General features: G+C 41.7%; 1 protein-coding gene across 1 annotated transcript in view; it reads left to right on the top strand.

The window, feature by feature from the left end:
- Positions 1-13,332, top strand: part of LOC102296365 (adenosine deaminase RNA specific B2 (inactive)) — a 39,255-nt gene extending 25,923 nt beyond the window's left edge. Inside the window, exons 4-10 of the mRNA XM_042213046.1 lie at positions 2,630-2,747; positions 4,109-4,277; positions 4,970-5,127; positions 6,633-6,786; positions 6,887-7,068; positions 8,009-8,190; positions 10,827-13,332. Of these exons, the coding sequence (XP_042068980.1) occupies positions 2,630-2,747; positions 4,109-4,277; positions 4,970-5,127; positions 6,633-6,786; positions 6,887-7,068; positions 8,009-8,190; positions 10,827-11,018 (1,155 nt within the window). The 3' untranslated portion in view covers positions 11,019-13,332. The remainder of the gene's footprint in view (positions 1-2,629; positions 2,748-4,108; positions 4,278-4,969; positions 5,128-6,632; positions 6,787-6,886; positions 7,069-8,008; positions 8,191-10,826) is intronic.
- The last annotated feature ends 322 nt before the right edge of the window (positions 13,333-13,654 follow it).

The raw sequence follows: 13,654 nt of genomic DNA, 5'->3' as shown, positions 1-13,654 counted from the left end.
CCTGAGAGCTGGATGGTGTCCTGCACACTCCTCTGCAGCATCTAAACAGCTTCATTATGTCTCAGAGCCGCGGAGAATTGTCCCCGACGTCTTTTACTGTCGTGCTGCCGTGTTTTATGAATACAAGGCGACTCGTCTCCTCGGATCGACTCCGGGGAGATGAAGGGAGTGACTGGGCATAAACCCTTTTACACAGTTGTTGAAATATGCAAATGATAATGGAGAAAGACAGACATGTACGTACTTCATTGAAGCCTGAGGGAGGTTTGATGAGAGGATCCACTGACGGGTGGGTGCAATGGCGACATTTTGGGTGAAAAAGGGGATTCAGATGCTTTGATTTTGAACAAAAAGCACTTTTACATGGCTGTATGCTGATACACCAATAAGTGAACAATTTGCCAAATCCTCCCTCCTCCTCCTCCTCTTTGTGTGGAATTTTCATTTCCCATCATTTAGCATCAGCCCTCCCTCCTTCGCTTCAATATGAGCTGTCTGTCAGACGGCGTGACGCATTAATGAACATTATTACAGCACATTAGGGATGAAGGAGGAGCGGCAGTGGAGCAAGGAGATAGAGGTGGAGCAGGAAGGCGGTGTGAAGAGCATAATAATCCAACAGATAATTGTTTAACACACTCATTACACACGACCTTGTGCCGCTGTCATCCAGAAAATGTTGAGCTTGAGAGTTTCACTCAAAATAAGCTCGCTCGGACCACAGAATAGTTTGAACCTTTAAAAGGTGGTCGTTGAGAACATGCCGGGTTAGCATTACTGGAAGTTTATGTGGTTAGAAATATAAAAAAGACATTAAAGTGTGACACTTTCTTTTTAAAGGGGGCCTGTTCTTCTCATTTCCAGGTCCCTATTTCTGTCCTTAGTTTCTAATAGCATAGCTTAGCATGATCCACTGGCTTTGATTCAGCAGCTCAGTTCATCCTCTTATCGTTGCTCTGACTGATCTGAGGAGTGTGGGTCATTATCAGCAGAGCTTTCACTTGACTTTATCAGACTGCCGTTTTCTTTCAGTTTATTGTTGCTTGATTGTCCATTAAAAGATTTTATTTAAAGGTTTATTCTCTGAGCTCTGAACGTCATCGTGAGCTTCAGCCAGATCTGATCCAATAAATATAGATTTTTTTGTTTGTTTTGAAAAAGCAGAGAAATTTACACAAGTTTGGTTTTTTGGTTTTTTTTAGCTAACTGGTTATTTACTACTCTTACTGTGGGATGAATAAAGTATTCTCATTCTGATAAATTCCATAATAAAGTACACAAATCGGATCTTTAAATGTAAATCTTGCAACAGAAAAAATATTATTCTGAGTGTAAGTAACAAACTATTTCCTAGTGATATTTCTAAAAACTCCACCTTTGGTAACATCCAACATTCCAATCTTCCCACAACAGACTAGAATAAATATTTTAAAGTCCAGACAGTCAGTGGAAGTATAGTTTACCTCCAATCACATCTGAATTTACCATAATATGAATTATTAGCAGTTACTACAAGGCTCAATTCAGACAGTCAAATATTTAATCTGCTGTCCCCAAACTGAGGGAACAGACTGATGTGCTGGGTAGTCTCTTATCCTGCAAATATTCAGCAGACGGTAAATAGAAGGACATTGAGCAGGGCTGCTGTTTAGTTTAAACCTCCTGTTGTTTTGATGCTGTTCCTTTACCTTACTGTAACCTCCAGGTGCCTCTCAAAAGAGTGACAGGCCTGAAATATCAAACAATAAGAGATATTTTGGGATTGTGACACCTCTTCCTTCGAAAACTGGGGGAGTTAATTGATAGAAAACTCTCGGCCATCGCTGACAAACTGTCGGATTTTCAGACGAGCTCATGCGCTCGTAGTGTTGGGGAATATGGCATTAACGCAAGTTTACCCAGCCAACTTTTCAGACAAAGTGAAGGAGCATTAAAAACTGTTAACATCTGTGGGTATTTGATGAATAGAACAAGTTTTATCAACAAAAATGGTAAAAAATACTGCAAAAATGTATGAATCACAAATCATTTATTCATTATATATAAAATAAAAAATATAGTTTTAACAGTCCCATAGTTATTTGATCATCTGTGCAACACTTCATCAGCTAAAGGTACTTTTTGTATTTACAAGCAAAACTAAACTAAAACTTTCGCCACTAGAGGGCAGAGTTTTCCCTTGAGTGTTTTACTGTAGCTGTTCATTGACATAATGAATCACAGCATGCAGAGTTATCCATTGCTGTGTGTGCTCTCTGGCTGGTGTATCCTTTCTTGTCATGCTGGGATGAGGACAGTTTCACTGTGTTTGCACAGATGTGGAGAACAGCTGCCTGAACAAACACATTTATTTGCTTTGTGCTACAGTTAGTCATAGCGAGTTGTCACAATCTGGCCAATAGCCAGCGATAAAGAGGAAAGACAAGCTAGGTAGACCACTTTATGTCACTAAAAGATTAAAAAAAAATGGGTTTTAGTGCTTCCGTTGTAACAGTGTATTACATGGTTACATTCCTAAAGCTTAAAACAAAGACTAACAGGCAACAGTATCCTCTGAATAATGAAGCATCTCGTGATCTTCAACAAAAACACACTTTCAGTTTGTATCCTCAGTTTTCTTCTTCTGTAGTTCTTTGCAGAGTCAATCTTCCACTTGGTGAGAGAGAAATACACAGCGCTCGCAGACAGCTGTTCCTCTACCTCGCACGCCCGACACAAGGTGCTGGCAGGGATCGTGATGACCAGAGGTGAGTGCTGGCGGTATGATGGTCAAAAAGTATGACCGAATTCGACCATGAAGAAGAGGTCAGAGGTCCAAAGTAACGTGATGACATATCATTCCTTACATGCCGATCTGTTATCAGTACAAAATGTTTTTGTAAAGCAATTCATTGGACTTTGGTATTTAGCCCAGTGAACAGCAGCATCATGTAATCTTTGTTGTCATTCATCACACTAGCGTGCTTTCTTCATCAGGTATCTTTTAAAAGAAAAGAGGCATGCACCCATAGGGCATCCTGTGTAGGCTTTGTTTTTCATTATCTGAAGGAGTCATACATCATCTACATTCGTACTTTACACACTCCCACTTAAGTCACAAAAAAGCACTTTGGGCTTTGCTCTTTTCTCTAATTTATGCCTCGTCGTCTCCTCCATCCTCCAGCCTGAAATTAGTCTCTCTAAATTTAAAAGAACAAATTACAAGTCCAGAGTTATTCCTAAATTGTTCTTTATAACTGCTTCACATCTCCTCCTTAATTATTAAAGATCGTTAATTATTATAATATCTGATTTTATTTTACTTCTCTTCCACTTTTTAATTTTCTCTATCTCTTGCTTTTAAGCCCCGTCTGATGCCATTTCACCTTTACCCTTGTAAACATTTTATTTCTGATTGACTTCATACAAAGTGGTGTAGAATTAAGTGAGAGGGGTGTGTGTGTAGGTTATGTTGCTTTGCTGATGCTGATCAGCGACAGTCTGGTGCAAATATCTGAGACAGGGTGGGATTGTTAATGCCGAGACTATAGGAGGTTCACATCTATGACCTTAGGAGCTGTGATCTGACATGGCAAACACCCAGTGAGTTTAAAATATTGCTCTTTATTTCACAGAAATCCTGCATCATAGTGACACAGTTATCGGTCAGTCCTGGTTCTGTTCTCTGGCTCGCTTCATGTTATCGTTCGTTCGGCTTTTTGTCGTCTGAAATTTGACGCAGACGCAGCAGCGTCCGATCTTCTAACAGGATGTTTTGCCACTTGTCTGGGCTCATCGTTTAAAGCAATCAAAGAGTCGCCCCGGATCAGAGGCGAGACAGCCCTGTGAATGTTTGATGAGGTCGGATAGAAGCACAACAGCCCCTCTTGGAGACGACGGAGTGATTGTTCAGTCATACACTTTTCATTAGCCCGTCTCAGCCTGTTAACGCTCCGGTTATGACCCGACACAGAGGCGGAGGGGAGGAAAAGAGGAAATGCCTCGTTTTCCTGTTCCCTGAGTGAAATAAGATGGCCCGTTTTCAGCATGCCAGAAGTCTCCTTCCATTAGAGCCAATCACAATCATCCTGCCTGTCAATTCCCACATGCTTCATTTCTCTCCCTCCAGGACTCGATCTTCGATCAGCACAGGTTGTGTCTCTGGCCACAGGGACGAAGTGCTTGGACTTGGGTGGTGTGAGCGACTGTGGCTGTACGCTCACCGACTGCCACGCTGAAGTCGTGAGTCGACGGGCGCTGGTTCGATTCCTGTACAGTCAGCTGGAGCTGCTCCTCTGGTATGATTAGCAGTCTCTCATTTTCTTTGTGGCCTTAAAGTGGTTGGTCAAATATCAGCGTTGGAGGGTTGGCTGAGAGATCTGAAGTGGAAATGACACCTACTCTGAAAACTTTGGATAGATTTTCTTATTAAGTATTTTTTTATTCATTTTCAAATAAAATGTTCATGTTTTTGATAGATGAGGCTTAACATTGTGTCCAGTTTTATGTGGATTTTGTCTTTTTGCACAGTTTTCTAAGACCTGGATTAAACCTAGTGCTGAACTAAGGCTTTAGTTTATAGGACGAGGGTTAATCACCTGGTGAATTAAACTACTGTGTCTCTGCCCACATCTGTGTCTTCGATGTGGGCTTGAGGTCAAAATACACAGGCCCTCTGATTACTGGTCATTTTTAAAAATGTATTTTGTTCAGTTTTGGGTGATATTTGCTATTAAACCTAGTTTAGCCTCTTTTTGTGTTACATTCGTGTTCATTTGCATTAGAAATGTTAAAAAATAATATTTTGTGTAAGTTACTAGCTGTATTTTGCCATTAGAAATGTACATTTTTAGGTTTTTTCATTATTTATGTGTGCTGCTGTGTTATTTCACAAAAGAAAGATGAAATTGTTTTCGTCCTTTTTGCTCCTTGTTGTAAAATAGTGTTTTTGTTTTGTTGTTTTTCCTGCCTGATCGTTTCCTCTCTGAAGCAAGCCAGTGGACAGCGAGGATCAGTCGATCTTTATACCAAATAAAAGCTGCGGTGATGGCTTCCGGCTGCGGGAGGGCGTCCACTTCCACATGTACGTCAGCTCGTCGCCGTGTGGAGACGCTCGACTCAACTGCCCCTACGAGACCACAGCTGCATGTGAGAGGAACACACTTAGATTGTTTAAGTAAAGCCTCTGTGCATCATTTGCAAAGCTTCTGACCAAATCTTCTAAATACTCCCACGTTACACCTCTGCTGATCCAGTTGCACTGGCTCCCCATAAAATTCAGAATCCACTTCAAGATTTTGACTTTGACATTCAGGGCTCTGCATGGACCTGCACCAACCTATGTCAGAGATCTTTTACATCAGTACATCCCCAGCAGGTCCCTGAGGTCATGTGATCAGGGCTTCCTGGTGGTCCAACATACAAGGCTGAACTCAAAAGGCGATAGAGCGTTTGTAGCTGTGGCCCCCGGACTCTGGAACTCCCTTCCTTTAAGCCTGAGATCTGTGGACTCATTGGTTTCATTTAAAAAACAGCTAAAAACCATCTTTTTAAACTTGCTTTTTTCTGTTTTAGTTTTTCTGTGAAGCACTTTGTGATTTCTGTCTTGAAAGGTGCTATACAAATAAAATTTTACTTACTTAAGATTTCTATTATCGTTTTGATCCTACAGGAGCCCATTAAAGGTCCATTAAATCAATTTAAAAAGTGGAAAAACATGAAAATCATCTGGATGCTGATTCTGTTGCGTTATCAGATCTAAAGCATCCAGATCCAGGCTTCAGGAGACAGGAATGATGAACAAAAACTAGAAGAAAACTAAAAACACTTCAAAAGTCTCAAGCATAAAAGATCAAGGCTGAAAAACAACAGCACAGGGAAAATACAGGGAGTGGATAATTAGGAATAAAATGCCATATGAACCAGAACTGCAGGCTGAAATGACAGCTGAACGAGCCCAGGTACACAAACAGATCGTGTTAACAGGTGGGAACAAACAGCAAAGATCAAACGAGAAAGGTGGAAGCAGTGCGAGCAGGGCGCACAATCAAACAGAGGGAAACAGGATGTTATGGTCCTAATCCGCTAACCCAGCATTTCCAAGTTTTGTTTTTCTAATTTCCTTTGAGATGCTTGATTTTCTTCGCACTTATATTGCTGAGTATTTTGTCCTATTTAGCATACTTAGTTCTGATCCTGATTGCTAGTTGCTTTTCTTTTGTGCCAAGTCTCTTACATTAAATTCTTGTGTCGGTGCTTTCCCGGTTTAGTTTTGCTTCCTGTGTCTCATCTTCTCTGATTCAGTTCAGCTGTGTGTTGTTTTCCCAGCTCTCTCCACTCTGCTGTCCCTGTCTCCCCTTGTCCTTTCTCAGTTCTCCCTGCCCTGGTCTTTCCCTGCCCCCATGGTTTAGCACTAGTGTGTTTTCCAGGTTTTTGTTTTCCTATTTTGTTCTTAATGTTCCACCTTTGTGCAACCAGCCTCCAGCCCACAATAAACAGCTCACCCTCCTTTAATCCTCCCTGCCTTTGTGTCCTGCATGTGGGACAAGCTCATGACACAAGAAGTAAAAACTGCGTGATGTGAAACTAAGGATTGTAAATGTTTTTCTTTAGCAGAGATGATGCTTCTGTAAAATACTTTCTTCTTGTGTCAGATCCCAGCAGGAGATTTCGCTGCCACCTCAGGGTGAAGGTAAAGGGAGGTGAGGGGACGCTGCCCATCACGGCACGGAGAGCCAATCAGAAATGGGATGGCTTATCGCGGAGTAAACCTCTCGTTACCATGTCATGTACAGACAAACTGGCAAAGTGAGTTATATTAAAGGCTCAGTGGAGTTTATTCATTGTGTTTCTTTACTGCTGTGCTTTCACTTGTGTCACCAACACAGTGGTGTGGTTACCTCTGCAGGTGGAGCGTCGTGGGCCTCCAAGGGGCTCTCCTGTCTCACCTGGTGGAGCCGGTTTACCTCCAGAGCCTAACAGTGGGCACGCTCAGCCACACGGGTCACCTGGGTAGAGCTATGGCACGCCGCCTCGCGCCCATCAAACACCTCCCCTTCCCCTACAGACGACAGCAGCTGCTGCTCGGCTGTAAGTTTAAATGATGATGATGATGAATGAGCCAGAAACCACAGCTCAGTTCTTGTGACACTTAGGGGAGGTCCTGAAGTTGTGCCGAAGTGGGTTCTTAATAGCACTAAATATGCTACGAAAAGTACAAAAGCAAAAGCCGAGTAGTTACCGTGAGCAATAAAATCTGAAATGCCATCACCAATCAAAGCTCTAAGGTTGTCATATTAAGAAAAACACAGGTTAACAGGGTCTTGTGATGTCCTTCACTCTTCAGTATTTTCATTTTTTGATTCTAGGGTAGCTTGGCATGATTCACAGGTCAAAATAATCCTTATTTGTCTGCGCTTCAGTCCAGTCTGATGTTTAATGGGAACCACAGGTTCATGTCTGAGATGATCATACTGGGGATTTCACCTCTGCTGACATCATAATATTTGAAATATGAATTTGAAATCTTTAGGGAAATTGTGCTTGGTTTAAACTGAACGTGTAGCATCCATCCATCCATTTACTTCCACTTATCCAAAATTTGAACGTATGGAGTAAATTTCATTTGACCAGATGCCATTAAATGTAACATTTTATATTGTACTTATGTAACAAACAAGTCTTGGCCTGATGTTTTAGAGATGTCTGAAGCCTGTTGTCAGAAATGTAAGAGCCAGCCTGTCTACTCAACAATCAAGAGGAACACAGCCTGAAATGATCCTGAAATAAACTCTGTGCACCTCAATCAGAGGGAGCAGATTAAAATTAAATATGCAAATCAAGATATTTGCGATTCCAGCAACAAAAGAAAATCCAGTTGAGCAGAAGCTTTGTTTGTATGATATGCATAATCATATTGGAAGCGAGATTATTAGGTCCAGGTTGGACAGTGGGTGCATCAAATTTACAAAAAATCAGTGTTTTCAGGAGGAAACTTCTACAGGTATGTGTTTCCATGTTTGCCACGCAGGTTTGAGCAGCAGGGACGCCCGGCCAGCAGGGAAGCCTCCCAACGTCAGCGTGAACTGGAGCTGCGGTGATGGAGGCTGGGAGGAAATCAGCACCTCCACAGGGAGGAGGAAGGACTCAGGGACGCCATCGCGGCTCTGCAGGCGCTCGCTGTTTGCCCGCTGGCTGAGGCTGCAGCAGCAGGTGAGACAATCGCAGAGCTGAACCAGTGAAATGTTACACAGCTTCAAACGAGGAGACACCCCAGTCGGTCAGACGAGCTCAGCGCTCATGAAGAATTAGGGTTTGATCACATGGATCTATAAACCTGCATTTCTTCTAATGACCAGCAGGGGGTGGCACCTCTGGTTCTTATTCTATAGAGGTCTGTGGGAAAATTACCCACTTCACACTTGACTTGTGTATTCAGTAAACATGTTCATGATGGGATTGTGGTATTAAATGGTAGCTCCAGGTCTTATTTAATGTAATATGATGCTCATTTTGTAAATTGTGCTAATTATTAGAATTCAGATGGATGATAAAGCTCAGCATGCTTTAGGGGTGCTGTTTTATTCTGTTAAACTTAAAACTAAAGACTGGGACCATAAACTCTGAGGTATTTCTTCTATACAGTCCCCTGCTGACCATTCAAAATAACGCAGGTTAAAATGCTTTTTTATATAAGTGAAATAGGGGGAGCTACAATGTGCTGCAGATGCCCTTCTTTAAAAACTGTCTGTAAATGATTATTGAAGCAGCACTGACTTATTCACATCATCACATGACATGAAATGATTATAAATACTAAAAGCATGCTGGTAAATGAAAGCACAAGTCACAGAAGCATGAATTTCTTAAGCTGAAATCATCTGAGCTCTGCCTCAGACCAAAGCCATCTACATTATAATGATGTCGTTGAAAGAGAGGTCTAATTTCCTCTGTGAAATTAAAATATGTATGCAGAATGCACTGTGTTGAACCAAATGGCTTCAGTTTAAAGTTTGATGACGGCAGCCAGAGTCGTGATTATTTAAAGAAGCGTCTGAAATCGCTGCAAGAAAAGACAAAGCCACAGCCCAGGAGAGAGAAAACCCACACTTTTCTCCTCAGTTTAAAGAATTAAAATGAGGAGAAATAACCTCAGAGTTTGTTATGGATGTGTGATGGTGTGGACGTGCTGGGAGACCAGACAACAAACAAACATAACTCTCTATAATGCTTTATTATCATTGGTTTGAAGGGAAACTCGATCACTCGCACTCCAGCTGCATCAACACAGATCTCGAGCGAAGGCTCTAAATTAATCAGCTCATAGATGTATTAGAACATTAAAAGTGTCTCCAAGTGCAACAATCGCCGCCCTGCATCAAAAATGGCTGCAGTGCAATTTACAAAAACTGCAGGGTGGCTCCGAAGCACACGGCCAGATGCTGAGGTTGTTTCAGCCTCCAGCAATGTTGAAAATCAGGAAAGATCGCTCATAGCACTGTGACGGTATCACACAATATCAAATCTTTCACTGTTCTGAAGCTATTTGTCCCACTGAAGGAATACAGACAATGTGCTTATTTAAGCCTAATGAAATCTCTTGTAGCAGATCAGCCCAACTTCACTAATCCTCCGAGCATCACTGGTATTTAGTTTTTTGGCTTCGTTTATGTCTGAGGTCATAGCAAGGATGTAGTTTTTAAGAAACGACTGACTACTTTAGTACTTGGGATCAAGCATTTAGCCCTGGCACTAAGGGGTGGAGTGTCAGGGGTGACAGAAAGATAGCAGGAGGAGTGGAAGGGAAGGTTTACAACGTGGAGATGGTGGCGCTGACAAAAAGACAGGGGGCTGAGGTGGAGGTGCTCAGATTTTCATTGGGAGTGACAGCATCAGGAGCGAGTACATCGAGAGTACAGTTCAGGCGAAGCTGTGTGGAGACAAAGTGCCGAGGAGGATGGGGTATATTTGACAGAGGATGTTAAAGATGGAGCTGCCAGGCAGGAGGAAAGGAGGAAGACCAGAGAGGAGCTTCATGGATGTAGGACGTACAGAGGGATGGTGTGTGCTAGACTCAGATGATCTGCTGTGGAGATCCCTAAAGGGAGCTAAGACTTGTTGAAGGTGTTGAATGAATGTGGAGGGTTTTTAACGCTCCTCAGCGTCTGTTTGCTTTCAGGAGTTGAAGACTGGAGATGGAATCAGTTCTGCTAGCAAAGACTAGATGGGTTGTAGATCTTCACTGGTGGGAGGCAGCAGTGCACTTCCAGAATGGAAGCTGGAAGTTACAAACTGGGTCCATTCCTTGGCGCTCCAGGCAAACAAACGCGAATGAGACATCCCTTCATGGCTCTCCAGACTCCATACTTACCCGTTAATACCAGGTGTGAGCAGGACCCAAGTTTCACACTGGACCATAATTGGCTGTCAGACTGTAGGAACTTTCCTCCTTCAGCAGACGGATTTGAAAACCGTCTTTTATTCATTTACATTTTCAGTTTGAACACTTTTCTGACGTCCTGACTTGTCACACTCTGCTGGGTATGACGAACAACATTAATGCCCATCCAGGCATGTCACTCCCAGGTCCCAGCTGCTGAATCTCCACCTCTCCTGGAGCCATCGTTAATGTCATTAGTGCCACCTTAGAGTTTCCTGCGTCATCTCAAAGTGACACCTGTCCATTTCCACTAGACAGGTGTCACTTTGAAGAGGCAGAGAAATATTTTTACCTGAAAATATAATTTAAGAAGTGCAGCACACTGACTGGACTGTCAAACTGTAAAAGTAAATAAAACCAGAGTTATATTGCAATAAATTAACTGTTTATTTGTGCCTTTCTTTCTCAGCTAATCAACCCTGTAATCGGGGCAGAACCCACAACAGGGACGTATTGTGCTTCCAAGATGTCTGCTCAGTGCTACCAGAGGGCGGTGCAGCAGTTCAGCAGCGCTCTGCAGGGAGGTGGTCTGGGGACGTGGCTGAGGAAACCGCCAAAACTGGGCCACTTCACTGTCAGTGTGTCAAAAACTGAGCGTTAAATGGTGATTATGGAGGCTGCAGGTTTTCCTTTTGGCACCGCATCACAAAGAAGTTTTATTTTATTTATAATAAACTACGAAAGTAAAAGTGGCCTGAACAGAGACAGCTGGGACAGACAAAGTTAAATAATTGCAGATTAATACAACGTAACAACACTGTTAAATAACAGACTCTGAACGAACAATCTCCTCCTGTTTTGGTCCTGATGCGTTATAATTAATGCAGAGGGTCAAGAGGGCTTCACGAGGTCCCTAATGTGAATAGCAATTGTACTAATAGCACCTCTCAAATCTTTTGTACAAGTAAAGATAGGCCAGCAGATCCTCACCTTCCAGAAGTGTCCTAATAAGGTCTACAGCTCGTGTCAGTCCTTGTGAGAAATTAAAACAATAAATGTACTGTAACAAACTTTATCCCAACCTTAACCAACCAGCTGAGCCAGCGACACTGAAATTTTAGCCGTGAATCAGAAGCGAGGCCCAACATTGAGTTTGAAAGATTTCCCTCCTCACAAGTTTTGTGTTCTTGTTTATTCTGTTTAGAAATGTTGTGTTTGACGTCTTATTATCTTAATGTAGGCTGGAGAGAGTGCTGTAGGCTCAGGAGTGTGATGGCACACTGCCCCCTAGAGGTAGGTGGTGTGCTTTACACACCACCTACCTCTAGGTTTGATGAGCAAGAAAGTCCCGTTTTCTCCTTTTAATCCAACTTTAATTTACTTTAAAATAAGTCTCTGGAATATCTGTAATTAATGTGTTTCTATGTTAATTTATAGGAAAAACTACATTTTGTTGAATGTGACCTAAAAGAGAACTTCTTATGAAAGCCATCGGTGTTGGATACTATGAAGTTTCCATTATTAGACATGCAGATTGTCTTCTATATTAGTCAACTATTTTTATCACTGGAAATAAAATTATTTGTGTTAGTTTGTGTTGTTTTTATCTACAAATGCACAACAAATTTAAAATAAAAGCCTCCGCCCTAAAAAAGTCCCAAGACATTAACACAATATACGCACACACAAATCAGACAGCAAATGTTCAAACAGCACAAATGTTTTATTTTTGTTTCACAAGCGACTGCTTGTTCCTCGTTGCACAGCTATAATCCACAAAACTCAGTAACATTTTCCTTTTTCTTTTTTTTTTTGGAGAACTGTGAGCTGTTATGTTTTTGTTTTACATCGACCACACAAAACACAGTTTAAACACCGGGAGACCACAGTCTGACGAGGGTTCAGGATGGCAGCTTAATGACGGGCGATGCTCAGTGATCGGGTTTTTCTGATGGCGTGAAAGATGAAACTTAACGTTCGGTTAAAACTGGTGAGTCGTGAAGGTGGTAACAAAGTGGCTCAGTGTTGGTGGAAAGAGCAGTCGAGTGCAGTGAAAAAGTTAACAAGGAAACACACACACACACACACGTTCTGTCATTTAAACCAGGGATGACGGCCGGAGGAACAGATTAGAGTCCCAACTTTAAAGATAATGCAGATAATGACCACCTCTGCATATACATGCGAGATAAGAATACAACGAGTCGGTATTTACTACAGATTATTCATCTACTTCATGTAATCAGTCCATTTTCAGTCTCTTGTGTGGCGTCACTTTATCTTCAACATCAGAGCACAGCCCTGCACAACAGCCTGAGAGCGCTGCTCGTCATTTTCTGAATCAGTTTTCATTTTTTCCTGATACAATTTTGAGATTTCCTATCAACCTCCTACTCCTAGCACATTTATTTAGATTTCACTGATCTCTGAAGTTCTTTGTGTTCTCGTAAGTTAGCAAAAGCTCTGACAATAACAACATATGCAGTTTAATACAAAATAAATATGAGTAATGCTGATACTGGAAGGAAATCCTGTCTGTGCAAACAATTCTAAAGATACCACAAAAAAAATGTACAAAACAAAACCTCTGCCTGCGTCTTCCCTGGCATAAGTGACAAAATGAATTCTGTGAATGTGAATGAAAAAAATCACTATCAAGCAACAAAACTGAGTTACACCAGACAAGTGGTAACAACGTGTCATGTTATAAAAAAGAAACACGTTGCAGCCACGTACAGCCAACCTTTCTTAATATATCACAGTCTGTGACACAAATGTTAAAGTAAGAGGAGTTCAACATTTTGCACACACACACACACACAAAAGAAGATTGAAAAACGGTCTCACGCTGTCCAACCAAGAAGAAACAAACATGTTTGCAGCCTGATATTTAAAACTGTTCCAGCCTGTGTGGCAGGCTTCCCTAAACTTTAACTAACACTGAAGTTCAGACCTCTGTGCTTGTTTCACTTTATTCAGACTAATGATCCTTTCACACCTTCTATCATCAAACAGTTCTGCTGGAAAGTAAATATTCAGGGTTGCAAAAGGCGGCAGTAAAGCTCGACCATGTTTACCCACAAACAAACAAATAAAAAGGTATTTTGTTCCCACTGAAGAGATAAAATGTTAATCATATCAGTGTGCTTTCTACAAACCAGTGAACGCTCCACAATTATAAACATAAGTTTTACATGAATTGTGCTTGTTTACTGTGTCACTGCTGTAACTCATGAGTGGAACACACACACACACACACACACACACACACACACACACACACACACACACACACAC

Source organism: Haplochromis burtoni, unplaced genomic scaffold, assembly GCF_018398535.1.
Source record: "Haplochromis burtoni strain Fernald_Lab_line unplaced genomic scaffold, NCSU_Asbu1 Contig_410, whole genome shotgun sequence".
NCBI classification, from domain to species: domain Eukaryota; kingdom Metazoa; phylum Chordata; class Actinopteri; order Cichliformes; family Cichlidae; genus Haplochromis; species Haplochromis burtoni.
This window is presented reverse-complemented; position numbering and strand designations above follow the sequence as displayed.